The following is a 27,533-nucleotide window of genomic DNA, read 5'->3' on the forward strand; positions in this document are numbered from 1 at the left end:
GTGCTACCGTGCCGCCCACATATATTTTCATTGGAGTTTAGCACTGTGAGAGAGGATCTTATAGAACTTATAAAACTCTTAACAGGATTAGACTGGGTAGGTTCAGAAAGTATGTTCCTCATGCTGGGAGAATCCAGAACTAGGGCTCATAGTTTGAGAATAAGGAGTAAACCTTTTAGGACTGAGGTGAGGAGAAATCTTTTTCTTCAGAGAGTGGTGAATCTGTGGAATTCACTATCACAGAAAATAGTTGAGGCCAAAATGTGTGATTTCGAAAGGAATTAGATATAGCTCATGGGATTAAAGGGATCAAGGGTTATGGAAGGAAGGCGGGATCAGGGTATTGAACTCTTATGATCAGCCATGGTCATAATGAATGGCGGAGCAGGTTTTATTAAAGTTTTCACAAAATATCAACAACAAAATGTAAAAGGAACCCAATAGAATTAAATACTAAACAAAACAACCCCATGTCCCCCTTTCCCCCCCTATGCATAAATAATAAATTAACACCTGCTGAAACACATAGCAAATATATACACCCCCTCAGATCCCCCAGTATAGACGAGCAAAAATAAAATAGAACCCCCCCACCCCGGGGTTGCTGCTGCTGACCATTGTCTACCGTTCTGCCAGCAAGTCTCAAAACGGTTGCCACCGCCTGAAAAACCCTTGCACCGATCCCCTTAAGGCAAATTTCACCCTCTCCAATTTAATAAATCCCGCCATTTCGTTGATCCAGGATTCCAAGCTTGGGGGCCTCGCATCCTTCCACTGAAGAAGAATCCTTCGCCGGTCTACCAGGGACGCAAAGGCCAGAATACCGGCCTCTTTCGCCTCCTGCACTCCCGGCTCCCCTGCAGCCCCAAATATTGCGAGCCCCCAGCCCAGTTTGACCCTGGATCCTACCACCCTCAACACCGTCCTCGCTACGCCCTTCCAAAATTCCTCCAGCGCTGGGCATGCCCAGAACATATGGGTGTGGTTTGCTGGGCTCCTTGAGTACCTAACACACCTGTCCTCACCCCCAAAAAACCGGCTCATCCTTGTCCCGGTCATGTGTGCCCTATGCATCACCTTAAACTGTATGAGGCTGAGCCTCATGCACGAAGAGGAAGAGTTCACCCTCCCAAGGGCATTTGCCCACGTCCCCTCCTCGATCTCCTCCCTCAATACCCTGATCCCGCCTTCCTTCCATAACCCTTGATCCCTTTAATCCCATGAGCTATATCTAATTCCTTTCGAAATCACACAACATTTTGGCCTCAACTATTTTCTGTGATAGTGAATTCCACAGATTCACCACTCTCTGAAGAAAAAGATTTCTCCTCACCTCCCTCCCTCTTCCTCCCACTTACCTTTCAGCTCCTCCACCGAGGCCTCCTCCTCCTCCTGCATCACCTGGTATGTTGCCGAGATCTCCCCCTCTCCAACCTATACCCCCGAGAGCACCCTGTCCTGTACCGTGCGTGGCGGCAGCAGCGGGAGTTCCACCACTTGCTGCCTGGCAAACGCCCTGACCTGTAGATACCTAAAGGTGTTTCCCGGGGGAGCCCGTACTTTTCCTCCAGCTCACCCAGGCTCGCGAGCTACCCATCCGCAAACAGGTCCCCCAACTTTCTTATCCCTGCCCTGTGCCACCGCGAAAACCCTCCATCTATTCTCCCTGGGACAAACCGGTGGTTCCCCCGTATCGAGGTCCAACCGAGGCCCCCACTTCCCCCCTGTGCCGCCTCCATTGCCCCCAAAGTTTGAGGGTAGCCGCCACCACCGGGCTCGTGGTATACCTCATTGGAGGGAGCGGCAGAGGCGCCGTTGTCAGCGCCTCCAGACTCGTACCCTCACAAGACGCCGTCTCCAGCCTCTTCCATGCCGCCCTCTCCCCCTCCATTACCCACTTGAGCACCATCGCCGCATTGGCGGCCCAGTAGTACCTGCAGAGGTTGGGCAGCGCCAGCCCCCCCATCCCTACTCTGCTCCAGGAACACCCTTCTCACCCTCGGAGTCCTTCGCGCCCACACAAACCCCGTTATGCTCCTGTTGACCCGCCTAAAGAAGGCCTTCAGGATAAGAATGGGGAGGCACTGGAACAGGAACAAAAACCTTGGGAGCACCGTCATCTTGACTGACTGCACCCTACCCGCCAGGGACAGCGGCAACGCGTCCCACCTCTTAAACTCCTCCTCCATTTACTCCACCAGCCTCGTGAAATTAAGTCTATGCAGGGCCCCCCAGCTCCTGGCCACCTGGACCCCCAAATACCTGAAGCTCCTCTCCGCCCTTTTTAGTGGGCGCTCACCAATCCCCCTCTCCTGGTCCCCTGGGCGAACCACGAACAACTCGCTCTTCCCCATGTTGAGCTTGTACCCTGAGAAATCCCCAAACTCCCTGAGGATCCTCATTACCTCCGGCATTCCCCCCCACCGGGTCCGCCACATATAGCAGCAAGTCGTCCGCATAGAGTGACACCCTATGCTCCTCCCCACCCCGCACCAGCCCCCTCCAGTTCCTCTACTCTCTCAGTGCCATAGCCAGGGGTTCAATCGCCAGTGCGAAGAGCAGGGGGGACAGGGGACACCCCTGCCACGTCCTCGATGCAACCAAAAGTACTCAGACCTCCTCTTGTTCGTGGCCACACTCTCCATCGGGACCTCGTGCAGCAGCCTAACCCACCTGACGAACCCCTCCCCACACCCGAACCTCTCTAGCACCTCCCACAAGTACCCCCACTCTACCCTAGCGAAGGCCTTCTCAGCATCCATCGCCACCACTATCGCCGCCTCCCCCTCCCTCGCCGGCATCACAACGTTCAGGAGCCTCCGCACATTTGCGTTCAACTGCCTCTCCTTCACGAACCACGTCTGGTCTTCATGGATGACCTGCGGCACCCAATCCTCAATTCTCGTGGCTAAGACCTTGCCATCTACATTTAACAATGAAATCGGCCTGTAAGACCCACACTGCAGGGGATCTTTGTCCCGCTTCAGGATCAAGGAGATCAGTGCCCGGGACATAGTCGGTGGCAAAATCCCCCCCTCCCTTGCCTCATTGAAGGTCCTAACCAGCAACAGGCCCAACAGGTCCACATATGTTTTGTAAACTTCGACCAGGAAACCGTCCGGCCCCGGTGCCTTCCCCGCCTGCATGCTCCCTATCCCTTTGGCCAGCTCCTCCAGCCCAATCGGGACCCTAATCCCGCCACCAGTCCCTCCTCCACCTTCGGGAACCTCAGTTGGTCCAGAAAGCGGCCCATCCCTCCCTCCTCCAGTGGGGGCTTGGACTGATACAGTTCCTCATAAAAGTCCCTGAAGACCCCATTGATGCCAACCCCACTCCGCACCACACTCCCTCCCCTATCCTTAACTCCTCCGATCTCCCTAGCTGCGTCCCGCTTCCGAAGCTGATGCATCCGACTTGCCTTATCCCCATATTCATAAATCGCCTCCTGGACCTTCCTCCACTGCGCCTCCGCCTTCCTGGTGGTCAACAGGTCGAATTCGGCCTGGAGGCTACGCCTCTCCCTCAACAGTCCCTCCTCCGGCACCTCCGCATACCTCCTGTCTACCGTCACCATCTCCCCCACCAGCCTCTCCCTCTCTCTCTGCTCTCTCCTCTCCTTGTGGTCCCTAATGGAGATCAGCTCTCCCCTAACCACCGCCTTCAGCGCCTCCCAGACCATCCCCACTCGGACCTCCCCGTTATCGTTGTCCTCCCAGTATCTCTCTATGCTTCCTCGGATCCGCTCGCTCACCTCCTCGTCCGCCAACAGCCCCACCTCCAAGCGCCACAATGGGCGCTGGTCCCTCTCCTCCCCCAGCTCTAGGTCTACCCAGTGCGGGGCGTGATCCGAAATGGCTATCACCGAGTACTCTGTATCCTCTACTCTCGCAATCGGCGCCCTGCTCATAACAAAAAAGTCGATCCGGGAATAGGCCTTATGAACATGCGAGAAGAATGAAAATTCCCTAGCCCCTGGCCATGCAAATCTCCAAGGGCCCACCTCTCCCATCTGGTCCATAAACACCCACAGCACTTTAGCCGCCGCCGGCCTCCTACCCGTCCTTGACCTGGTGCGATCCAGCGCCGGATCCAACACCGCGTTAAAGCTCCCCCCCCATTATCAGGCCCCCCACTTCCAAGTCCGGGATCCGACCCAACATGCGCCGCATAAAACCTGCATTGTCCCAGTTCGGGGCGTACACGTACCACTTACCATTACGTACCTGCCGCCATTGTCTGTCACAATGCTCGACGCCTCGAACGACACCCTCTTTCCCACCAAGATCGCCACCCCCCGATTTTTGGCAGCCAGCCCCGAATGAAACACCTGACCTACCCACCCTTTCCTCAATCTTTCCTGGTCTGCCACCTTCAGGTGTGTCTCCTGGAGCATGACCACATCCGCCTTCAGCCCCTTCAGGTGCGCGAACACCCGGGCCCGCTTAAACGGCCCGTTCAGTCCCCTTACGTTCCAGGTTATCAGACTGATCAGGGGGCTACCCGCTCCCCTCCGCTGACTAGCCATAACCCCTCCTCGGCCAGCCACGCGCCCACGCCCGGCCCATTCGCCACGGCGTCAGACCCCCGTCCCAACCCCCTCTACTCGCTCCAGCTCCCCCTTGACCATACCAGCAGCAAACCCCCCCCGCCCCCCCCCAAAGCTAGGACCCCTCATAGCTGCATTGCTACCCCCATTGCACTCCCGCAAGTCAGCTGACTCCTGCTGACCCCGGCCACTCCGCCACTCCTTCGACTCCTCCCATTGTGGGACTTCCCCTCCCCCTCCATTATCCACCAGCAGGCTCTCCGCCTCCCCCTTCTATCCCAAGCACGGGACAAAACCTGCGCTTCCCCGCCCCGGCCCACCCTCTCCAGCCTTCAACACGGGAAAAAGCCCGTGCTTTCCACCTGCCCCGCCCCGCCTCCTCTGGCGCAGCTCCTTTTACAGGCCCAGTCCCCTCACCCCCGACTCGGGCCTCCCCCTCCCCCGTGGGGCCCCATCCCCCCCTACCGGCCATCCACCCCCTACTCCGTTTACTTAACCCTCACCAAGAGCCCACCCGACAGACCCAATGAAAACAGTGCCCAACTCACCCTAACCATCCACACCGAACCAAAAAGAAACAAGAACAAAGAACAACCCCTTAAAATGTAACACAACGACCATCCCCACGCCCGACCCCCCCCCCCCCCCCCCCCTCCCAACCCCGACCCTCAGTTTGTGTCCAGCTTCTCGGCCTGAACAAAGGCCCACGCCTCCTCCGGGGACTCAAAATAATGGTGCCGGTCCTTGTAGGTGACCCACAGACGCGCCGGCTGCAACATGCCAAACTTCACCCCGTTCCTGTGCAGCACCGCCTTCGCCCGATTGTACCCGGCCCTCCTCTTCGCCACCTCCGCGCTCCAGTCCTGATATACCCGAACCTCCGCGTTCTCCCACCTGCTGCTCTTCTTTCTTGGCCCACCTGAGCACGCACTCCCGATCAGCGCACCGATGAAACCGCACCAGCACCGCCCGCGGCGGCTCGTTAGCCTTGGGCCTCCTCACTAGCACTCTATGGGCCCCTTCCAGCTCCAGGATCCCTGGAAGGACCCTGTTCCCATCAGCGAGTTTAACATGGTGACCACATAGGCCCCCACATCCGACCCCTCCAGCCCCTCCGGGAGGCCCAGGATCCGCAGTTTCTTCCGCCTCGACTGCTTCTCCATCTCCTTGAACCGTTCCTGCCATTTCTCGTGGAGCGCCTCGTGCGCCTCCACCTTTACCACTAGGCCCAAGATCTCGTCCTCTGTTTCTGAGATCTTTTGTCGGACCTCGCGGATCGCCACCCCCTGGGCCGTCTGGGTCTCCATCAGCTTATCAATAGAAGCCTTCATCAGCTCCAGCAGGTCCGCTTTGAGCTCCCTGAAGCAGTGCTGGATAACCTCCTGCTGCTCCTGTGCCCACTGCATCCACGCTGCCTGGTTCCCGCCTGCCGCCATCTTGCTCCTCTTCCCTCGCACTTTCTTTGGCTTCACCACCACTTTTTTAGTAGCCCCGCTCCTGGTCCAAACCATACACTGTTGGGGGAATGTTGCAATCTTCTTCCCACACCGGGAAATGTCGAACAAATGCCGTTGGGGGCCCTGAAAAGAGCCCAAAAGTCCGTTCCAAGCAGGAGCTGCCGAACGTGTGACTTAGCTCTGCATAGTCCCAACCGGAGGTCTGGCGGAACAGGTTTGAAGGACAGAATGACCTATGTATGTTTCTATGCAAGTGGCTTGGATCTGCCTGAGTGTGTGGTGGAGACCGATTCAGTTGTTTTCAAAAGGGAACTGGATAATAATCTGAGGAGAAAATATTTTGGAGGGTTATTGGGGAAATGTTGAGGAGTGGGACTGGTCAAGTTGCTGTTGCAAAGAATTGACACAATGTGCTGGATGACCTCCTGTGCTGTAACCATTCAATGATTCTAGATATGTTCAAGCAACTTGATAACCACATGAAGAAAGAAAGAAGCTGAAGGTTACCCTGATCGTGTGATCAAGAAGGGTGGGATGAGGCTTGTGTGGAACATAAACCCAACATAGTTGGGCCAAATGACTTCTTTCTGGGTTGTGAATTCCATAAAAGCTGCCAGCAAGTAAAATGAAACAATATACCATGTTTTGCATCCTCAAGCCATCACAGCCGGGAATTAGTGTGTAGTCGACAAACTCAGCATGGATGCTGGTTTAGATCTCAGGAATCTTGAGCTCCATCCAGCGGTGCTCAGGAGGTGCCGGAGCGGTGCTTCAGTGCACTCTAGTAGCACTACACTCCTGTCAATAAACAATCCCAAATATGGACAAAATAGCTAAATTCCAGAGTTGTGGTAAAAATGACTGCCCTTGACTTCATGGCAGCAATTGACCAACTGTAGCATCAAGGAGCCCGAGTAAAATTGAAGTCAATTGGATTCGAGGAAAACTCCACTGGTTGGAGCCTCTCCAACTAGTGTAAAGGGAGATGGTTTTGGTTGTTGGGGGCCAATCGTCTCAGCCCCAAGACATCCCTGCAGGAGTCCCTCAGGGCAGTGTCCTCAGCGTAACCATATTCAGCTGCTTCTCAACTACGATCCCTCCATCATTAGGTCAGGAGATGTGATGTTCACTGCTGTTGAGCACTGCCCAGTCCCATTCATAACTCCTCAGAAATTGAAGCAGTCCATGTCCATATGCAACAAGAGCTGGACAACATTTTGACTTGGACTGAATAGTGGCATGAACCATTTCCAGCATGAGCCACAAGTGTCAGGTAAGGATCTCCAATGAAAGAGAATCTAACTTTCTGCCCTTGACCATCTCCCGTCATTAACATCTTGGGGATTACCATTGACCAGAAACTTAACTGGACCAGCTAAATACTGTTGCTGTAACAATTCCGTGTTGAGCAACTCGCCTTCTGACTTTCCAACACTCGTCCATCATTTACAAAGCATAAGTCAGGAGTGTGATGGAATAATCTACACTTACCTGGACGAGTGCAGTTTGAACAACACTCTTGAAGCTCGACACCATCCAGGATAAAGAAACTTGCTTAATTGGCACCCCATCCACGACCTTAAGCATTCACTCCCTCCGCTACTGACGCAGTGTGTACCATATACAAGGTGCATTGCAACAATTCACCAAGACTGCTTCAGCAGCACCTTCCAGAGTCATGACCACCACACCTGGGAAAACAGGGCAGCTGACACATGGGAATGCCACCACTTGCAAATTTCTCTCCAACTCAACACCAATCTGACCTGGAAATGTATTGCTGTTGCTTCGCTGTCACTGGACCAAATTCCTGGAGCTCCCTCTCTAATAGTACAGTGGGTTACCTACCTACAAGGACTGCAGCAATTCAAGGGGCTCACCGACTGAACTCCTGCTACATTTTCAGGGTGAGAGTTCCATTAAGTATGCACTTGTTTAATAACCTCCTCCTAAAAAAAGTTTGAACAAAGTAATACAAATGGGTTCTCAATATTTGTTGAGCAGATAGGAAGGTATGACTACAATTAGGAATGAAGGGAAAAGCTGGTTATAGCCAGTTTGGGCAGAGGTAATGGTTTAAAACAAATTTTATTCTCATTTTCCAAATTTTCATCAAATGTACACGCAACAACAGATAACCAACAATAACAAATACAATAGCAATCTCCTGACCAACAACCCCAAACCTCCCCTACATCCCAAATATAAAACAAGAAAGAAAAAGAGAATCCACAGTCATCCCATACATAATCACCAATAAACGATACACTCAACCCTCTCCCTAATGTTCGATAGTATCCAATTCTAGAAAGTGCATGATAACCAATTCCCATGAATTGTGGAACCCTTCCATCCTTCCCCTCAACTCAAACTTCACCTTCTCGAGCGTTAAAAATTTCAGCAGGTCCCCGCCAAGCCTCTCATTCCAACAGGACCTGCCTTTGGGCAATCAACGAGGCGCAGGCTAAGACATCCGCACCCGCCTCCAGCACTGGCTGGTCCGACACCCCGAATATGGCTTCAATGGGCCCTGGTTCGAACCTCACATGCACCACCCCCGAGATAACCTTGAAGACCTCTCTCCAATACCTCTCCAGTTTCGGACAGGACCAAACTTGTGTACGTGGTTAGCGGGGCTCCCCCCACAGCGCTCACACATACTCCACCTCCTCAAAGAGTCAGCTCATCCTTATCCTTGTGAGGTGCGCCCTATACACCACCTTCAACTGTATCAGCTTCAACCTCGCGCACGAGGTTGAGGCATTTACCCTCCATAGCACCTCATACCACAGCCTGTCCTCCATGCCCTCCCCCAATTTTTCCCCTCACTTCGATTTAATCCCCTCCAATGATATCTTGTCCTCCCCCAGAATCACCCCATAAATCGGCGACCCCCCCCCCCCCCCTCCACTCCCCTGTGGTAGATACCTTCTCCAGCAATGTGGAGGACAGCGCTATCGGGGAAACTCTGCACCTCCTACCTGGTGAAATCTCGGACCTGCAGATATCTAAACATCTCCCCCCTGCCCCAGCCCGCATTTCTCCCCAACTCCTCCAACCTCGCAGGCACAATCTCAGACTAAAGGGACGATCCTTTAAAACCGAGATGAGGAGGAATTTCTTCAGCCAGAGGGTGGTGAATCTGTGGAACTCTTTGCCGCAGAAGGCTGTGGAGGCTAAATCACTGACTCTTTAAGACAGATATAGATAGGTTCTTGATTAATACGGGGATCAGAGGTTATGGGGAGAAGGCAGGAGAATGGGGATGGGAAAAATATCAGCCTTGATTGAATGGCGGAGCAGATCGATGTGCCGAGTGGCCTAATTCTGCTCCGGTCTTATGGCCCCCCAGAAACAAATCCTTTAATATCCTAACTCCCCTCTCCCCCCATCTCCGAAAACTCCCATCCCACCTCCCTGGCTCAAACCTATGGCTCCCTTAATCGGCATCTCCCTTGACCCCGTCCACAACTTAAAGTGCTGCCGCAACTGCTTCCAGATCGTCAACGTTGCCACCACCACCGGACTCCCTGAATATTTATCCGGGCCATCAGGAGCAGTGCTGTTGCCAATGCCCTCAGCCCCGACCACCTGCACAGACTTTCCTCCATTCTAACTCACTGGGATTCCCCCCCCCCCCCCCCCCCCACCCTTACCCAGCTCCTCTCCTTTTCACGGACAGAGGTAATAATGTTTTTGTCCTTGTTTATTAGTCTGTATGTCTGTAAACCATATATCTCAACTAATTGACAGATTTCAACTAAACTTGGTGCACGGATAGGGTACCCCCACCCTTGAAACCCCCCCCCCCCCCTCCACCCTCACTTCATGAGCATGGTTCCCCTTGGCCTCTGATCCTTGGCAGTACCACCCTTGCACCCAGGCAGTGCTCCTACCAGCTTGGCAGTGCCATTCGGGCAGCTTGGCAGTGCCATTCGGGCAGCTTGGCAGTGCCATTCGGGCAGCTTGGGAGTGCCAGGGTGGCAGTGCCAGCTGGCCAGTGCCAAGGTGCCCGCATTCCAGGAGAGGGCCAGGGAGCCACCCTGCACTGATCTTGACCACCCAGCCATCTACGATGTCCCGCGAGACGCCCCTGGTATCGTACTGCCTGGTCCATGTTTGTATTGACCAGTGCTGAAGTTGGGATGCCAGTGGATCCCGTGATGCTGGCGCTGTTTGGTCCCGTCCCTTGTGGGTGGCATCCTGATTCTGACATCTGGCGGGACTTGGGTGAATCCCACGAGGCGTGAAACCTTCCGGGAAGCATGCGAGAGGGCCCTCCCGTCATTCACCGGTGCGCACCGCGCTCAAACGAGAGTGCAATGTGGCCAATGGATTGCGCTGTAAACCGCCTCCAATGCAGGGGAGGAACCCCCGCCTCCGGTCCAACACCATCCTTCCTGGCCCGTCCTTTACTCTACCAATCTCGCTCACCGCCTCCTGTCTCCTAAGCTGGTGAGCCAGCAGCCTACTCACCTTCTCCTCATTCTCGTATACTGGCCCTCCGTAACTGCCCGACCGCCTTCCCCATGGACACCAATCCAAACTCCATCTGGAGCCTCTGCCTCTCCCTCAACAGCCCTGTCTCCGAGTACCTCCTGTCCACCCTCAAAATGTCTTCCACCACCGTTGCCATCTCTGCACGTTCTACCTTCTCCCTATGTGCCCGAATCGAAATAAACTCCCCCTGAACCACTGCCTTGAGTGCCTCCCAGAGCGTGGTGGCCCTGACCTCCCCCGTGTTGTTCAAATCCACGTACCCCTCACCTGCTTGCACACTTTCTCATCTGCCAACCTCCACACATCCAATCTCCACTGCGGGCGCTAAGCCTCCCGGTCCACTCTCCAATCCATCCAGTGCGGCACGTGGTCTGAGAACACAATCGCCGAATACTCCGAGTCGACCACCCCCACCAACAGCGCCTTGTCCACAACAAAAATGTCAATCCAGGGGTACACCCTGAGCACATGTGAAAATACGAGAATTCCTTACACTTTCAGTTCCTTTGCACCCCGCCACCTTCCCGACCTCGGGCTCGACCGGTCCAAACTTGATTCAATGGCCGTGTTAAAAATCCCCCCCCTCCCTCAATGATTAGCTGGTGCTAGTCCAGGTCAGAAATCTTCCCCAGCTCCCATCTCATAAACTCCACGTCATGCCACTTTGGGGCATAAACATTTACCAGGACCATCGGCATCCCCTCCAGCTTACCACTAACCGTCACGATCCTCAACCCCCCCACCCCAATCTGCCACAATGTCCCCCACCTCGAACGCTACCAGCTTATTAGACCATAAGACATAGGATCAGAATTAGGCCAATCGGCTCATCGAGTCTGCTCCGCCATTCAATCATGGCTGATATTTTCTCATCCCCATTCTCTTGCCTTCTCCCCATAACCCCTGATCCCCACCACCAAAACCGCCACCGCCCCCTTCCGTCTTCATGTCTAGCAGGAACACCTGCCCTACCCATCCTTTCCTCAGCCTTGTCTGATCCACTATATTTTAATGTGCCTCTTGTAGAAAAGCCACATCCGTCTTCAGACTCCGCCGGTGCGCAAACGCACATATAACCGTTTGATCGACCCATTCAGCTCCCTAACGTTCCACGTGACCAGCCTGGCCGGGGGATCCCCACCTCCCTCCCCAGCCGATCTGCCATATCCCTTTTTGGGCCAGCCCCCGATCTGTGTCACGCGACCCTCCCGGCCCACCCTCAGATGTCTACCATCATCACTCCCTTTCCAGCAGTGCCACACCAGCCACCTTGTCAACACCCCCCTCCCCTGAACAAAACAACAGCCACATCCCCCTCCCTTGCACCAGCCACCTGACCACCCCCACTGTCCTCCCATTAACTAGTCCATCCAGCTAGCATGGCAGCCCCCGCTCAAGGCCTCCAAATCTCCTACCCCACCCTAATGCCCCCCTCCCCCATCCGCACTCCCTCAAGAAATAAAGAAACAGATAAGGGTGCACTCACCCTTGATGCTCCCCAAGCACCCCATCCACCACCAAACCCAATAAAATATTTCAAAGGAGAAAGAGTTTTCCAAAAACCACCAAAAGAAAACACCTCCTCACACAACCTCAAGAGTTCAATGTCCTCCGTCCCCTGCCAGTCCATTGTCTCTCAAAAACTCCATCTCCTCCTCTGGCACACCAAAATATTATTTTCAATTCTGGAAAGTCACCCAGAGGCAGGCCAGGTACAGCACTCCAAACTTCACCCCCTTCTTGAAGAGGGCAGTCTTGACCCGGTTAAACCCGGCCCTCCTCTTCGCTAGTTCTGCGTCCAGGCCTTGGTACACCCACAGCTTGTTCGCCTCCCAGGTGCACTCGTCTGCCTCTCCCACTGAAGAAACCTCTTTGTCCAAGAAGCGGTGCAACCACATCACCATCGCCCTCGGTTGACCTCCAGAGGCTGATCAAAGGCCCCCTCCTCCATCAGCTTTTCCAGCATTTTGGCCACATATGTGCTGGCCTCCGCTTCTTCGATGCCTTCAGGCATCTCCACAATCTGCATGTTTAGCCTTCTGGAGCGGTTCTCCAGATCCTCCATCTTCTCCTTCAGCCTCTTTTGGGTCTCCCGCATCACCCCACCTCGGCCACCAATGAGGCGAGCCATTCCTCATGCTCCCCCACCGCCTCCTCCACTTTCTTGATCGCCTGGCCCTGGGACTCCAGCCTCTGGGCTGGATGAACTCCTCATTTATGAAGTCCACCAGCTGTTCCGTTGACCACTGGATTGGCAGAACAGGCTCTTTGCCCTCCGCCATCTTAATCTGTGGCAAAATCGCGAAGATTTCTGCTCCACCAGCTCCCTTCTTCCCGACCCACTCCTAGTTCGGCGATCCATGCAGCAAACATACCAGAGGAGTCACACCTTCTTCTCCTGACACTCCTACACCTCTTTCCATCCAAAGGTTCACCCCTCAGATGAGGAAAAGAACTGAAAATTCCACCTTGAGCAGGAGCTACCGAATATGCGACCGCTCACTCCATGGCCACCACAGGAAGTCCCCCCTATCGATACTGTTATGGACAGATGTATCTGCGGTGGGCAGGTCGGTGAGGATGAGTTCAAGTATGTCTTTCCCTCTCATTGTTCTCTCACCATCTGCCACAGACCCAGTCCAACAACAATACCTTTTAGGGTTCGGTCTGTTGTGGTGCTGCTGAGCTACACCTGGTGATGGCAATTGAAGTCCACCACCAGAATGGATTCTGCATCCTTCCCACCCTTAATGTTTCTTCCTTCTTCCAAGTGGTGTTCAACATGGAGGAGTACTGATTCAGTAGCTTTGTTTGGGTGGGGGTGTGGGGGGGGGAGGGGTGAAAAGAGACGGCAGTGGTCATCAGCAGGAGGTTTCCTTTCCAAAGTTTGACCTGGTATCATGACACTTCATAAGGTCCAGTTGAGGACTTCCACGGCAGCTGCCTCCTTATTGTATACCACTGTGCCACCACCCCTGATGGGTCTGCCCTGCTGGTGGAACAGAATACCCCCCCCCCCCACCCCCTCTGGATGATAATTCTAGGCAGTGAAAAGCAGTAAAAATTAATCATAGCCCTGCAGGTTAGATCAACAAATAGTTATTGAAACTGCTAGGACAGATTTTTTTCAACTCCATGATACGGGCAGAGTTTTTCTTTCAAATAACTTGGCATTTCTACATACCTCATCCGCCCTTCACTTGCATTAATGGCATCTCTAAAGGGTTGTAACCCTACAAGGCGGGATACACCCTGTTCCAACGCAAATGTGTCAATTTGAACACAGCGCTGTGTTGAAATGGCCCTGTGAGTTTGGGTTTCTCACAACAGGGAGTCCCATCCCATCTCCTCCCCTGATAAAAATTGTTCTGCCGGATATTTGATTTGATTTATTATTGTCACATCTATTAGTATACAGTGAAAAGTATTGCTTCTTGCATGCTATACAGACAACACATACCGTACATAGGGAAGGAAAGACTGCAGAATGTAATGTTACAGTTCATAGCTAGGGTGTAGAGAAAAGATCATCTTAATATGAGGTAGATCCATTCAGAAGTCTGATGGTAGCAGCGAAGAAGCTGTTCTTGAGTCGGTTGGTACGTGACCTCAAACTTTTGTATCTTTTTCCTGACGGAAGAAGGTGGAAGAGAGTACTTCCGGGGTGCGTGGGTCCTTAATTATGCTGGCTGCCTTTCCGACGCAGAAGGATCCATACCAACCAGATACAACCAGAAAGAATGCTTTCTATGGTGCATCTGTAAAAGTTGGTGAGAGTCGTAGCTGACATGCCAAATTTCCTTAGTCTTCTGAGAAAGTAGAGTCTTTGGTGGGCTATCTTAACTATAGTGTCGGCATGGGGAGACCAGCACAGGTTGTTGGTGATCTGGCCACCTAAAAACTTGAAGCTCTCGACCCTTTCTACTTCATTCCCATTGATGTAGTCAGGGGCATGTTCTCCACTACGCTTCCTGAAGTCGATGGCAATCTCCTTCGTTTTGTTGATATTGAGGGAGAAATTATTGTTGTCGCACCAGTTCACCAGATTCTTTATCTCACTCCTGTACTCTGTCTCCTCGTTGTTTGAGATCCGACCCACTGTGGTGGTGTCATCAGCAAATGTGAAAATCGAGTTGGAGGGGAATTTGGCCACACAGTCCTAGATGTACAAGGAGTATAATTGCGGGCTGAGGACACAGCGTTGTGGGGCACTGGTGTTGAGGATGATCGTGGAGGAGATGTTGTTGCCTATCCTTACTGATTGTGGCCTGTGGGTTAGGAAGTTCAGGATCCAGTCACAGAGGGCTGAGCCGAGGCCCAGGCCACGGAGTTTGGAGATGAGTTGCGGAGGAATAATGGTGTTGAAGGTTGAGCTGTAGTCAATAAATCGGAGTCTGATATAGGTGTCTTTGTTATCTAGGTGTTCCAGGGTTGAGTGCAGGGCCAGGGAGATGGTGTCTGCTGTGGACCTGTTGCAGCGGTAGGTGAACTGTAGTGGATCAAGGCAATCCGGGTGGCTGGAGTTGATTCGTGCCATGACTAACCTTTCGAAGCACTTCATAATGATGGATGCGAGAGCCACTAGACGTTAGTCATTAAGGCATGCTGCTTGGCTTTTCTTTAGTACAGGGATGATGGTCATCTTCTTGAAGCAGATAGGGACCTCAGATTGTTGTAAAGAGAGGTTGAAGATATCTGGGAAAACCCCTGCCAGCTGATCTGCGCAAGATCTGTGTGCTCGTCCGGGTACCCCATCCAGACCAGTTGCTTTCCGTGGGTTGACCTTTGAGAAGGCTGCTCCGACATCTGCAATGGTGACCTTAGATTCAAGTTCATCCGAGGCTTCTTGGGTGGAGGGCGTGCTCTTGCTGACCTCTTGCTCAAAGTGTGCATAGAATGCGTTGAGCTCATCAGGGAGGCGTGCATTGGAGCCGACGATTTTACATGCCTTCATCTTGTAGCCCGTTATGTCTTGCAGACTTTGCCATAGTCGGCAGGGGTCCATGTGGCTAGCCTGGGACTCTAGCTTGGTCCGGTACTGTCTTTTGGCATATTTGATGGATCTCCTTAGATCATATCTGGCTTTCTTGTATAGGTCGGGGTCGCCTGACCTGAATGCCTCAGACCTAGACTTCAGCAAGTAGTGGATATCCCTGTTCATCCAGAGTTTCCGGTTAGGAAACACGTGGATTTGCTTCTTCGGCACGATCTTCCACACACTTACTAATGAAGTCAGTTACTGTAGTGGCGTACTCGTTTAGGCTGGTCACAGAGTTTTTAATTACTGGCCAGTCCACTAACTCTAAGCAGTCCCGTAGGAGATCATCCGATTCCTCAGACCAACATTGCACAACTTTCTTTGACGGATTCTCCCACTTCAGGATATGGCGGAAGATCTTCAGATCCCAGGTCCATCCATCATTTTGGATACACTGTGGAGTCTCCATGACTCCAAAAATCCAGACCATTGGGAAAACTGCCCTGCTCTGCTCTTCAGATATTGCCACAGGATCTTGTGAACCTATATTAGAGGGCAAATTGAACTTTGATTTAAAATTTCATCTAATAATGCTGTACCTAAGCATTAGCTTAGATTGTGTTCAAGTTTCTGGAATGGGTTATGAACCCATTTTCATGACTGAGTCAGGCTTTCAGAGGATAGAGGGGTGTGAGCAGGAATGTAATGGGGAAGATGAGAACCAGGAAGAAAAGGTGAGGAGAGATGGGATGGAAGAGATGGGATGGAAGAGAAGGGTGGGCAGTACAAGGTGCCAATGGTGGTTCTTGTGATTTATGTCTGTTTTGTGCAACTTCATCAGTATGTTGAATAAGGTGAACGTTAGTCAAAGAAACGTGTTGGAAAACAAATGGTGATGTGCCCAAGTCCTAAACCCGATCTTCAGTTTCTCTAGCAACATTATGTTTCAGAGCTCTTCTTGGTGATATTTGCGTCGTACTCCTTCTCAGTATATTACTCACCTCACAAAGTTTCTTCCTGATCCAATGATAGCACACATTCTGCCAGGATCACACAGCTCCTGACCTCATTGCTACCTTGGTCTAAACATGGACAAAATAACTGAATTAACGAGATGACCTTGACATCAAGGCAAAAGATGGCCAAGTATGGCATCGAGGAGCCTGAGCAAAATGTCAATGGGAATTGGGAGAAGGGGTATGGGGCTGCTGAGATTTTCCAGCATTTTCTCTTTGGGATGGAACCCTACCCTGGTTGGAGACATGCCTCACACAGAGGAAGATGGTTGTGGTTGTTAGAGGTCAATTATTTCAGCCCAGGATATTTTTGCAGGAGTTCCTCAAGGTAGTGTCCTAGACCCAGCCATTTTCAGCTGCTCTGTCAAAGACCTTCCTTCCAGCATAAGATCAGAAATGGTGATGTGCGCTAATGATTAAACATTTTTCCATACCATTTTGCGATTCCTCAGGTAACTGAAGCAGTCTGTAACCATATGCAGCAAGACCTAGACAACATTGAGGCTTGGGCCGAATTATATTTGCACCATAGAAATGCCAGACAATGGCCATCTCCCACAAGAGGAAAATCTAACCACTGCCCTTTGACATTGGCATTACCGTAGCTGAATCCTCTATTACCAATAAATTAAAAGTTACTATTGAACATAAACTTGCATAAGTAATGTGGCTATAAGACCAAGTCAGAGGCTAGGAATCCTGTGGCCAGTAACTCACTTCCTGACTCCAAAAGTCTGTCTACCATCTTTAAGGCAGAAGTTAGGAGTGTGATGAAATACTGTCCATTTGCCTGGATGAGCGCTGCTCCAATATCACTCGAGAAGCTTGACACCATCAAGGACAAAACAGCCTGCTTGATTGGCACCCCGTCCACCACCTTAATCAATCATTCAGTCACTCTCCACCACTGGTGTGCAGTAGCAGCGCTATGTACCCTCTACAAGGTACACTGTAGTCACTTGCCAAGCCTCCTTTGATAGCATCTCCCAAACCTACATCCTCTACGTCTTGGAAGGACTAGGGAAGCAGATGAGTGGGTACACGTTACCGTCCAAACCACACACCATCCTGACTTGGAACTATATCACTATTCCTCCACTGTCTCTGAGCTGAAAGCCTGAAACTCCCTCCCTTGCCAGAATTTTGGGTGTACCTACACTAGATGGACTGCAGCATTTCAAGAAATTGGTTCACCATTGCTTTTTCAAAGGCAATTAGGCATATGCAACAAATGCCATCAACACATGTGCTGTGAAAGAATTAAAAAACATAGTAAATGGTTCTTTCTCAGTTACTGATCCCCCTCCTTTGCAAAGCTGACGCCTGGAAAAAAACAATGTCCATCCCATTGTCCTTGTAAACACCAATCTCCCTTTCTTCTCCAAATTTTTGAATGTGATGCCACCTCTCTGATTCATGCCCACCTCCCACAGCAAGCTCCTTGAATCTCTCTAATCTGGTTTCTTCAACTGACAGAAATGAAACAGCCCTAACCAATTCATAAACATTATCTTCAGTGACCATGACTATGATGCATTCTGTCATAACTCAACCTCCCTGTCGCCTTCAGCACAAGTCAGCCATATCCTCCTCGAACACACCGGTGTCCAGCTCAATGTGGTTTGCCATCACTTTGTTCCACTCTTACCCACTCAGTCATGGCTAGAGTATTTTTCACAGTAGCTTCTCTCTCTCTCCATTCCCACATTACCAGCTCTGGGGTTCCACAAGGATCCATCCCTGCACCCCTCTTTTCCCACATGTTTGCCAATACCATCCAGCTTCACTTCTCCACTCCCTCTCTTGACTGCTTATCTGACATCCAGACTTGGCTGAGTCACTGTTTCCTCCAGCTCAACATGGAGATAACTGATGTAATTTTCTTTGGCCCTTGTCACAGATTCTGTGCCCTCACCACCCCAAAGTAACTCTCACTCCACCACTATTTCAGTCTCAACGGACTGTTCACAACTGCTGTTACTTACTCAACTCTGAACTGAGCTTTTAACTCTATATCTGCTCCATCATTAAGACTACAAATTTGCACTTTTTTACCTTTATCCACAATTGTTGCTACTTCAGGCTATCTGCTGCTGAAACTCACTTGTACCGTTGACACCTCCAGGCATGATTATTCCAGGGCTCGCCTTGCTGGTTTCCTATCCTTTCCCATCTAAGTTTCAACTGTATTCTATCCTGTACTACTGCACTCATCATCCCATTGTTGTTGACCTGCATTGGCATCTGTCCCTTAATTTAACATTCTCTCCCTTAAATCCCTCGAATTCTTTAGGCTTTTCAATTTCTATAACCACCTGTAGTCTGCCAAACACAAGCTTATGTGTTGGAATTATTAGCCTTCCTTTTCCTTTACGACCCACCTCTTTGGAAAAAGATGTTGGCCACTCCCCTAGCCCTGCCTTTGGTGCTGTGACCAATCACTTTTTCACTTGTGCTTCCGTGCACCAACTTGTGTTTCTACATTAAAGGTATACATAAATGCAAGTTATGTATTATGTGAGTTCTATCCCATTTCATTCTAGGTTATTTGCGATTTCTATCCTTTATAAAGAACAGTTTCATCCATGGTAAACTATTCTATTGATACTAAAATTGAATTTATTGAGCGACAGTTCACTTTCTAAATCATCTATAATTCAGGAACAATACTAGGTGCAGATCTACCAATATGTGTGTGACCTTGTGCACGATCTGCAGTCATAGTGCAAAGTAAAATTAAGCACTGCTTCATCTTCCTTCCGCTATTTGGTCATTGAAAGAACTGTGCATGGTTTTCCTGCAATTTTGCACATTTGAGTTAGTGCCAGATGCAGCGGATGCTCTTAATAAAATGACAACAGTAATTTAGTTTTGTCATTTGAACTGGCACTAGCTACATGGCTCAAAAATACAGTATTAAAGCAGTTGAGTGTGTGTCGAGTCTAATTCCTTTTTCCATTTTCCAGGGAGCTGCGTTTCCATTAACTTTGGGAAAACGCACTGGCAGATTCATTTAAAATAAGCCCAGCTCCACCCTTCGTATAAGTGACTTAGCATACAAAATACAAATTAAGACTATGGAATTGCTTTTCATTAGCTTGTCACTTATTTATTTTTTTGCACTCCTAAGACAGCATGACTAAACACAAGCATAACTGTAAGACAAGTGATCTCAAAGAAGCTTAAAATTCTTGCTATAGCATATGCTAACTATTACAAGATGCTTTGATGGAAGGATATTAAAATTACTGGTAATTGACATAAAATATGACAAAGTGTTTTAAGCTTTCTGAGCAAAGCAACACACATTACAGAGGAGCGGCCCCATAATGTAGCTGATTAATGAAGGATTGCTCAGGCACATGCAGCTGATGTTATGAAAAATGAATTCTTTGTTGTCTTGCCGACAACCAGGCAAAGCAGTCGGAAGAAACTATTAATGGGAATCATTATCAATAGCAATATTTTCAAACTCTATTATGGCAATCAGGCAGGAATTTATTCAATAGATTTAGTTCATTTGGTGGTAATTGACAAATAATCAAAATTTATCAATGTACTTGCACACATTTCACTAACAATCAAGCAAAAGTGGTCCATTTACCACCTGACTTGATCCAAATTAGGACTAAATTGATGATCAATTAATCTTAGAAGGGGCAGCGTTGTATTTTGTAGAGGAGCAGCAGCAAAAGTGGCAAATAAATGGAGTAAAGACAGGAGATTAGTGGAATGAGCAGAAAGGAGCTGAACGCGCCACGGATCGCAGCTAATGAGCGTGCAGCTGGATTACAAATGGTTGGATTTATGGCGCCTGTATAAAAACGACAATCTGAGGAAAAGATGGACTAGTTTTTTATCCACGTTAATCATAAAGTAAACAAATTTAAATGTATTGAGTAATAGTGCTGTTAGCACCAATAATTCGAAGGTTTGTCCATTTGAATATGTAAATACTTAAATGCTATAGAATTTTTTTCCCGAAATAAAAACTTTGTTGTGAGATGTCGGGGAGAAATCATGACCTGAGTAATAAATTGATAGTTTGGCTTTTTTTTCTAATACTGTTGATGTACTTGGAGTATCACAAATGCTCTGAATTTTTCATATGTACTTGGGAATGAAAAGTTTTTAATTTTGTAAATCTGATTTGACTGTTGTTGTAATTGTTTTCCGCAGGCTGGCAAAGGAAAAGCTCATGTATGAAAAAGAGGCTAAACAACAAGAAGAAAAAGTTGAGAAAATGAAAGTTGATGGAAATGATCAATATGTGGTTAAAAAGCAGGTGAAGTTGCTTCTCCGCTTTAAGATGTATTTGGAAATGACTTAATGAACATCAATGTCAAAAGTGGTTAAATGCTAATGCTAGTGTTTTGTACCCTATGAAAAAAATTTAAACAGATTAAAATTGAAATATAAACTCTAACCTTATATTGTCAATTAATGATCAATGTCCAACATTTAAAGTTTGTAAAGAAATAATTTCAGAATTATTATAAAAATTCAGTAAGCTTGGTGGAACCCATATTTCTTTGTCAAAGTAAGCAAATTCCTTCATAGTTACTGCATTTTTTGTGTCAACCATGTTTGGGAGGTGATGGCAGGGTAGTAAGGCCCAAGCGAGTGGGTTTAAATACTACCAAGGCAGCTGGTGAAATTTTAATTCAATGAATTAATAAATCTGGCCTATTAATGTCCTTCAGGGATGGAAATCAGCCACTCCTATCCGGTTTAACCCTAGATGTGACTCCAGATCCACAGCAATGTGCTCTTTTTAAAAAAACAAAAACTGCTAGAAAGTCTAAAAGTAATTAAATTGGGCGGATCACCTAGCATTGGCCTAGGCTCGGAAATGAGAACTGCACACACAGCCCTTTAGACCCTGTAAAGTTCTCCTTACTAACTTCTGGAGGCTTGCGCCAAAATTGGGAGAGTTTTACCATGGACTAATCAAGCAACCACCTGACATAGTCATATTTGTCAAATCATGTCTGACAGACCATGTGCCAGACACCACCATCACTGTCCCTGGGTTTGTCCTGGCCCACCGGCAGGGCAGATCCACTCTAGGTTGGTGGCACACTGGTATGCAGTTGGGGTGGGAGGGAGTTCAACAACCTTTCTGGAGCCCATGAAGTCTCATGGCATCCGGTCAAATATAGATAAGGAAACCTCATTGCCACCTACTGCCCTCCCTCAACTGATGAATCAGTACTCCTCCATGCTGAACACCAGTTTTCTTTTTAATCCATTTTTACGGGATGTGGACTTCGTTGGCTAGGCCAGCATTTGTTGCCCATCCCTTAAGGGCAGCACGGTAGCGTGGTGGTTAGCACAATTGCTTCACAGCTACAGGGTCCCAGGTTCGATTCCCGGCTTGGGTCACTGTCTGTGCGGAGTCTGCACGTTCTCCCCGTGTGTGCGTGGGTTTCCTCCGGGTGCTCCGGTTTCCTCCCACAGTCCAAAGATGTGCAGGTTAGGTGGATTGGTCATGCTAAATTGCCCTTAGTGTCCAAAATTGCCCTTCGTGTTGGGTCGGGTTACTGGGTTATGGGGATAGGGTGGAGGTGTGGGCTTGGGTAGGGTGCTCTTTCAAAGAGCCGGTGCAGACTCGATGGGCTGAATGGCCTCCCTCTGCACTGTAAATTCTATGATTCTAACTTCCCTTGAGTAGGTGGTGGTGAACTGCATTCATGAATCGCTTCAGTCCATGTGGTGTAAGTATACCCACTGTGATATTAGGGAGGGAGTTGAAGGATTTTGATCTAAAAGCTGTGAAGGAATGGCAATATATTCCTAAGTCAGGATGATGAGTGACTTGGAGGTGAACTTCCAGGTGGTGGTGTTCCCATGTATCTGCTGCCCTTGTCCTTCTAGATGGTAGTGGCCGTGGGTTTGGAAGGTGCTGCCTAAGCCTAAATTGGAAGAAGTACTGATGGTGGCAAGGGCACAGAATGTTTATGATTTCATTGTCCATCACCAAGAGTGTCTTGACACTGAAATTCATACACGACATTGCTTATTTGTGTAGTAGACAGAACATCATTTTGGACCAATGGTCCTATTAGTGGAAAATACCACTTGCGTAGTCACTGCATTTAGCAGTGCTGAAATTTCTTGCTTAACCTGTTAAGATTTTTGAGCTACTTTGCCTTTCCAGGGTAATTTGAATTAGACCCAGCACCTTTCACTGAACATGATCGGAAATTGCTGAGGCCTTGACAGAAATCTTTGGCTCCTCACTGTCTTCAGGTGATGTCCCGGAGGACTGGAGAATAGCCAATGTTGTTCCTCTGTTTAAGAAGGGTAGCAAGAATAATCCAGGAAACTACAGGCCAGTGAGCCTTACTTCAGTGGTAGGGAAATTACTGGAGAGAATTCTTCGAGACAGGATCTACTCCTATTTGGAAGCAAATGGACGTATTAGTGAGAGGCAGCATGGTTTTGTGAAGGGGAGGTCGTGTCTCACTAACTTGATACAGTTTTTCGAGGAGGTCACCAAGATGATTGATGCAGGTAGGGCAGTGGATGTTGTCTATATGGACTTCAGTAAGGCCTTTGACAAGTTCCCTCATGGTAGACTAGTACAGAAGGTGAAGTCACACTGGATCAGGGGTGAGCTGGCAAGGTGGATACAGAACTGGCTAGGTCATAGAAGGCAGAGAGTAGCAATGGAAGGATGCTTTTCTAATTGGAGGGCTGTGACCAGTGGTGTTCCGCAGGGATCAGTGCTGGGACCTTTGCTGTTTGTAGTATATATAAATGATTTGGAGGAAAATGTAACTAGTCTGATTAGTAAGTTTGCAGACGACACAAAGGTTAGTGGAATTGCAGATAGCGATGAGGACTGTCAGAGGATACAGCAGGATTTAGATTGTTTGGAGACTTGGGCGGAGAGATGGCAGATGGAGTTTAATCCGGACAAATGTGAGGTAATGCATTTTGGAAGGTCTATTGCAGGTAGGGAATATACAGTGAATGGTAGAACGTTCAAGAGTACTGAAAGTCAGAGAGATCTAGGAGTACAGGTCCACAGGTCACTGAAAGGGGCAACACAGGTGGAGAAGGTAGTCAAGAAGGCATACGGCATGCTTGCCTTCATTGGCCGGGGCATTGAGTATAATAATTGGCAAGTCATGTTGCAGCTGTATAGAACCTTAGTTAGGCCACACTTGGGAGTATAGTGTTCAATTCTGGTCGGCACACTACCAGAAGGATGTGGAGGCTTTAGAGAGGGTGCAGAAGAGATTTACCAGAATGTTGCCTGGTATGGAGGGCATTAGCTATGAGGAGCGGTTGAATAAACTCTGTTTGTTCTCATTGGAACGACGGAGGTTGAGGGGCGACCTGATAGAGGTCTACAAAATCATGAGGGGCATAGACAGAGTGGACAGTCAGAGGCTTTTCCCCAGGGTAGAGGGGTCAATTACTAGGGGGCATAGGTTTAAGGTGAGAGTGGCAAGGTTTAGAGTAGATGTACGAGGCAAGTTTTTTACACAGAGGGTAGTGGGTGCCTGGAACTCGCTACCGGAGGAGGCGGTGGAAGCAGGGACGATAGTGACATTTAAGGGGCATCTTGACAAATACATGAATAGGATGGGAATAGAGGGATACAGACCCAGGAAGTGTAGAAGATTGTAGTTTAGTCGGGCAGCATGGTCGGCACGTGCTTGGAGGGCCGAAGGGCCTGTTCCTGTGCTGTACATTTCTTTGTTCTTTGTTCTTTGACAGCGGAATTTTGATCTGATCCATTGGCTGTGGGAGCACCTAGCTCTATCTCTAACATGTCGATTTTGCTTTTTAGCATGCATATAGTCTTGTGTTGCAAAGAACAATACAGCACAGGAACAGGCCCTTCGGCCCTCCAAGCCTGCATCGATCACGTGTCCTATCTAGACCAACCGCCTGTATCCTTCTGTCCCTCGTCTGTTCATGTGCTTATCCAAATACGTCTTAAAGTTCACTAACGTATCTGCCTCAACCACCTCACTTGGCAGTGCATTCCAGGCCACCACCACCCTCTGCGTAGAAAAACTTCTCCCCGTGCATTTCCACTGAACCTATCCACCCTCACCTCGAACTTATGCCCCCTTGAAATTTTCAATTCCGTCCTGGGAAAAAGCCTCCAACTGTTCACCCTATCTATGCCCCTAATAATTTTATAAACTTCTATTAGGTCGCCCTTCATCCTCTGTCTCTCTAGGGAGAACAATCCCAGTTTGTTCAATCTCTCCTCCTAGCTAATACCCTCCATACCAGGCAACATCCTGGTAAACTTTTGCTGTACTCTCTCCAAAGCCTCCACGTCCTTCTGGTAGTGTGGTGACCAGAATTGGACACAGTATTCCAAATGTGGCCGAACTAACGTTCTATATAACGAACATAATTCGCGAGCTTTTATACTCGATACCCCGTCCTATGAAGGCAAGCATGCCATATGCTTTCTTTACCACCATTTCCACCTGTGCTGCCACTTTTAAGGATCTGTCAACCTCTACGGTGTTGTAGCTTTACCAGTTTGCACTTCATTTTTAGGTGTCTGATGCTGCACCTGGCATGCTCTCTTATACTTCTCACTGAACCAGGGTTGGTCTCCTGGTGTCTCTTGCACCCCTTTAGCTGCCCAGAAGTGAACTCTGGAATTTCCTCCCAAAAATTCTAGACTTCTCTCAACGTTCTATTCCTCTTTTGTATTGATTTTATCTAATCCCCACCATTTGTTGATAATTCCATTCTGCAATAATTAATTTCCTTATTCTAAATTTCCTTCATTCGCATCAACGGAAACAATGAAAACCATTGCCGTAACTCTGCATTCTCTTCAAATTCTCAGTGAGCAGCTATCACTATATCCTATAAGCGAATCTTTACTCTTTCATCTGGTAACATTATCTGCATCAGGATCTGGTCTCAAGTGGAACTCTCAGACCTTTCTTGCTAAAACTACCTCAAAATATTTGATTCTTCACACTGCTTTATTCTTCAATCTATCAACAAGAATTTTCATTTATATAGGCTTTAAATGTCGACAGATGTCCGACAGAGTAAGAAAGGAGTGGTGGCAAAGCAGGGGGAAGGTTTTCAGAAAATCCGATGGCATCACCAAGAGGCAGAGGGTATGGGATTTACAGGAGGCATGAGATGGGATATTGGAAGAGAGGTTAGGATGGTTGAGATAGAATGGGGTGAGTCCATGGAGGAATTTGTGAACATCCGGAAATTTTAAATTCACTGAGGAACAAGTGCAGATCAGTGAAGATAGGGATGATGAGCAAGTGTTGTTAATGTAAAAGTGTGCAGTAAGTTTTGGACAAGCTGGGGCAGCACGGTGGCGCAGTAGTAGCACTGCAGTCTCACGTTGCCGAGGTCCCAGGTTCGATCCCGGCTGTGGGTCACTGTCCGTGTGGAGTTTGCATATTCTCCCCGTGTTTACATGGGTTTCGCCCCCACAACCCAAAGATGTGCAAAGTAGGTGGGTTGAACACGCTAAATTGCCCCTTAATTGGAAAAAATGAATTGGGTACACTAAATTAAAAAAAAAAAAAAAACATTTTGGACAAGCTAGATTTTGTGGAAGGTAGAAGCTGACAAGGGGGTATTTGGTTTAGTGGCGAGAAAAATGGTAGTAATGTCCGGATGGCAGTTGGCTATAGTCACCAGCTTAAAATAATGAATTTGAAGCCATTAGTTCAGTATTGTTCAAATATCAGCTGATCTGGTGGGCCTAGCAATGGGAGATGGTGATATCAAATGCGATATCACGGTTGTTGGAGCTCAAACTTACTAATTAGAAGGTATAAGTAGTTTTTCGTTGTTTCTAGTGGTGCCTATGCAGGTGGGTGTGTGGGTTTGGGCAAGGCACTAAGTTTACTTATTTGGAGATTGATCGGAGATGGGCAAAGGGCACTTTAATCCTTTTAACTTTTCATCAACTAGGAGTGAATTGCCACCCTATATCTAGCAACCAGAAATTTCTCAGTAGCTTGATCTGCAGACTCCTAAACACTGTGATGTGCCAGACATCAGTTGTTCAAGGAATGGTTAGGGGTTTTGTGAGCACTTCTTTGGCATTCCTGTCTTAGCCCTCCTGTCTGCTTGGTGGTCCCCCACTCCACTGTATTCTGGTCTGTATGTGTATGGCTCAGTTACAATTGTATTTTCTTTAATTTAACACGTACTGGGGCAAGTAGCCTTCTGAACTTCCTTTGAAAGCTTAAATATGCTTTGCTAAATGCTTTCATCCCTCTCTATATCTCCACGATATTGAAATTGGGCTTTCTGGCAGACATCCCCTTCTTCTTGATCTCAACATTGTGAACTTGCTTGGGCGCGATTCTCCGCTCCCGCTACTAAGTGCCCACGCCCTCGTGAATGCCGTTGAGGTTCACAACGGCGCGAAACGGCCCCGATCTCGACCGATTCAAGGCCCGAAAATGGGCTAGGATCGGGGCCGCGAGAAACTTGGGGGGCGTGTCGCGAAAGCAGCGTCGTCAGCGCGCGCCGGGCATTGGCATCACCCGCGCATGCGTGGTTGCCGTCCTCCCCGAGGCCGCCCCGCAAGAAGATGTCGGATGGATCTTGCGGGGCGCGGAGGAAAGGAGGTCCTCCAGAGAAGCCGGGCCGCCGATCGGTGGGCACCGATCGCGGGCCAGACCCCTTTTGAGTCCTACCCCGGTGAAAGAACCCCCCAGCGTTCCCGCACTGTTCCCGCCGGCAGCGACCAGGTGTGGATGGTGCCGGCGGGAAGCCGTCGTTTTGGGCAGGAGAATAGCGGGTGTAGCGGAGAATCGCCATTTTTGCAGAACTTGACGGGGCCGTTGTCGCCGCTTGGGTGAATCGCGGGGAGGGCGTTGGACCGGCGTCGCGGGGAAAAATGGCGCGCCAGGCGATTCTCCCAACCGGCGCGGGAACGGAGAATCGCGCCCCTTATCTCCCCACTGTAAACTAAGCTTTTAATTTCCAAGTTAAATATTACCTTATCACTACATCTTTGCCTTGTTTAAAATTTTGCTCGTGTCTTAGAGGTGGTTCACCTT

General features: G+C 49.3%; 1 protein-coding gene across 1 annotated transcript in view; it reads left to right on the top strand.

Moving 5' to 3' along the window:
• LOC140429248 (tubulin-specific chaperone A-like) overlaps window positions 1-27,533 on the top strand; it is a 110,488-nt gene that overhangs the window by 30,738 nt on the left and 52,217 nt on the right. The window contains exon 2 of the mRNA XM_072516009.1: window positions 20,677-20,782. Within this exon, the coding sequence (XP_072372110.1) occupies window positions 20,677-20,782 (106 nt within the window). The remainder of the gene's footprint in view (window positions 1-20,676; window positions 20,783-27,533) is intronic.

This window comes from Scyliorhinus torazame, chromosome 9, assembly GCF_047496885.1.
Source record: "Scyliorhinus torazame isolate Kashiwa2021f chromosome 9, sScyTor2.1, whole genome shotgun sequence".
Lineage (NCBI taxonomy): Eukaryota > Metazoa > Chordata > Chondrichthyes > Carcharhiniformes > Scyliorhinidae > Scyliorhinus > Scyliorhinus torazame.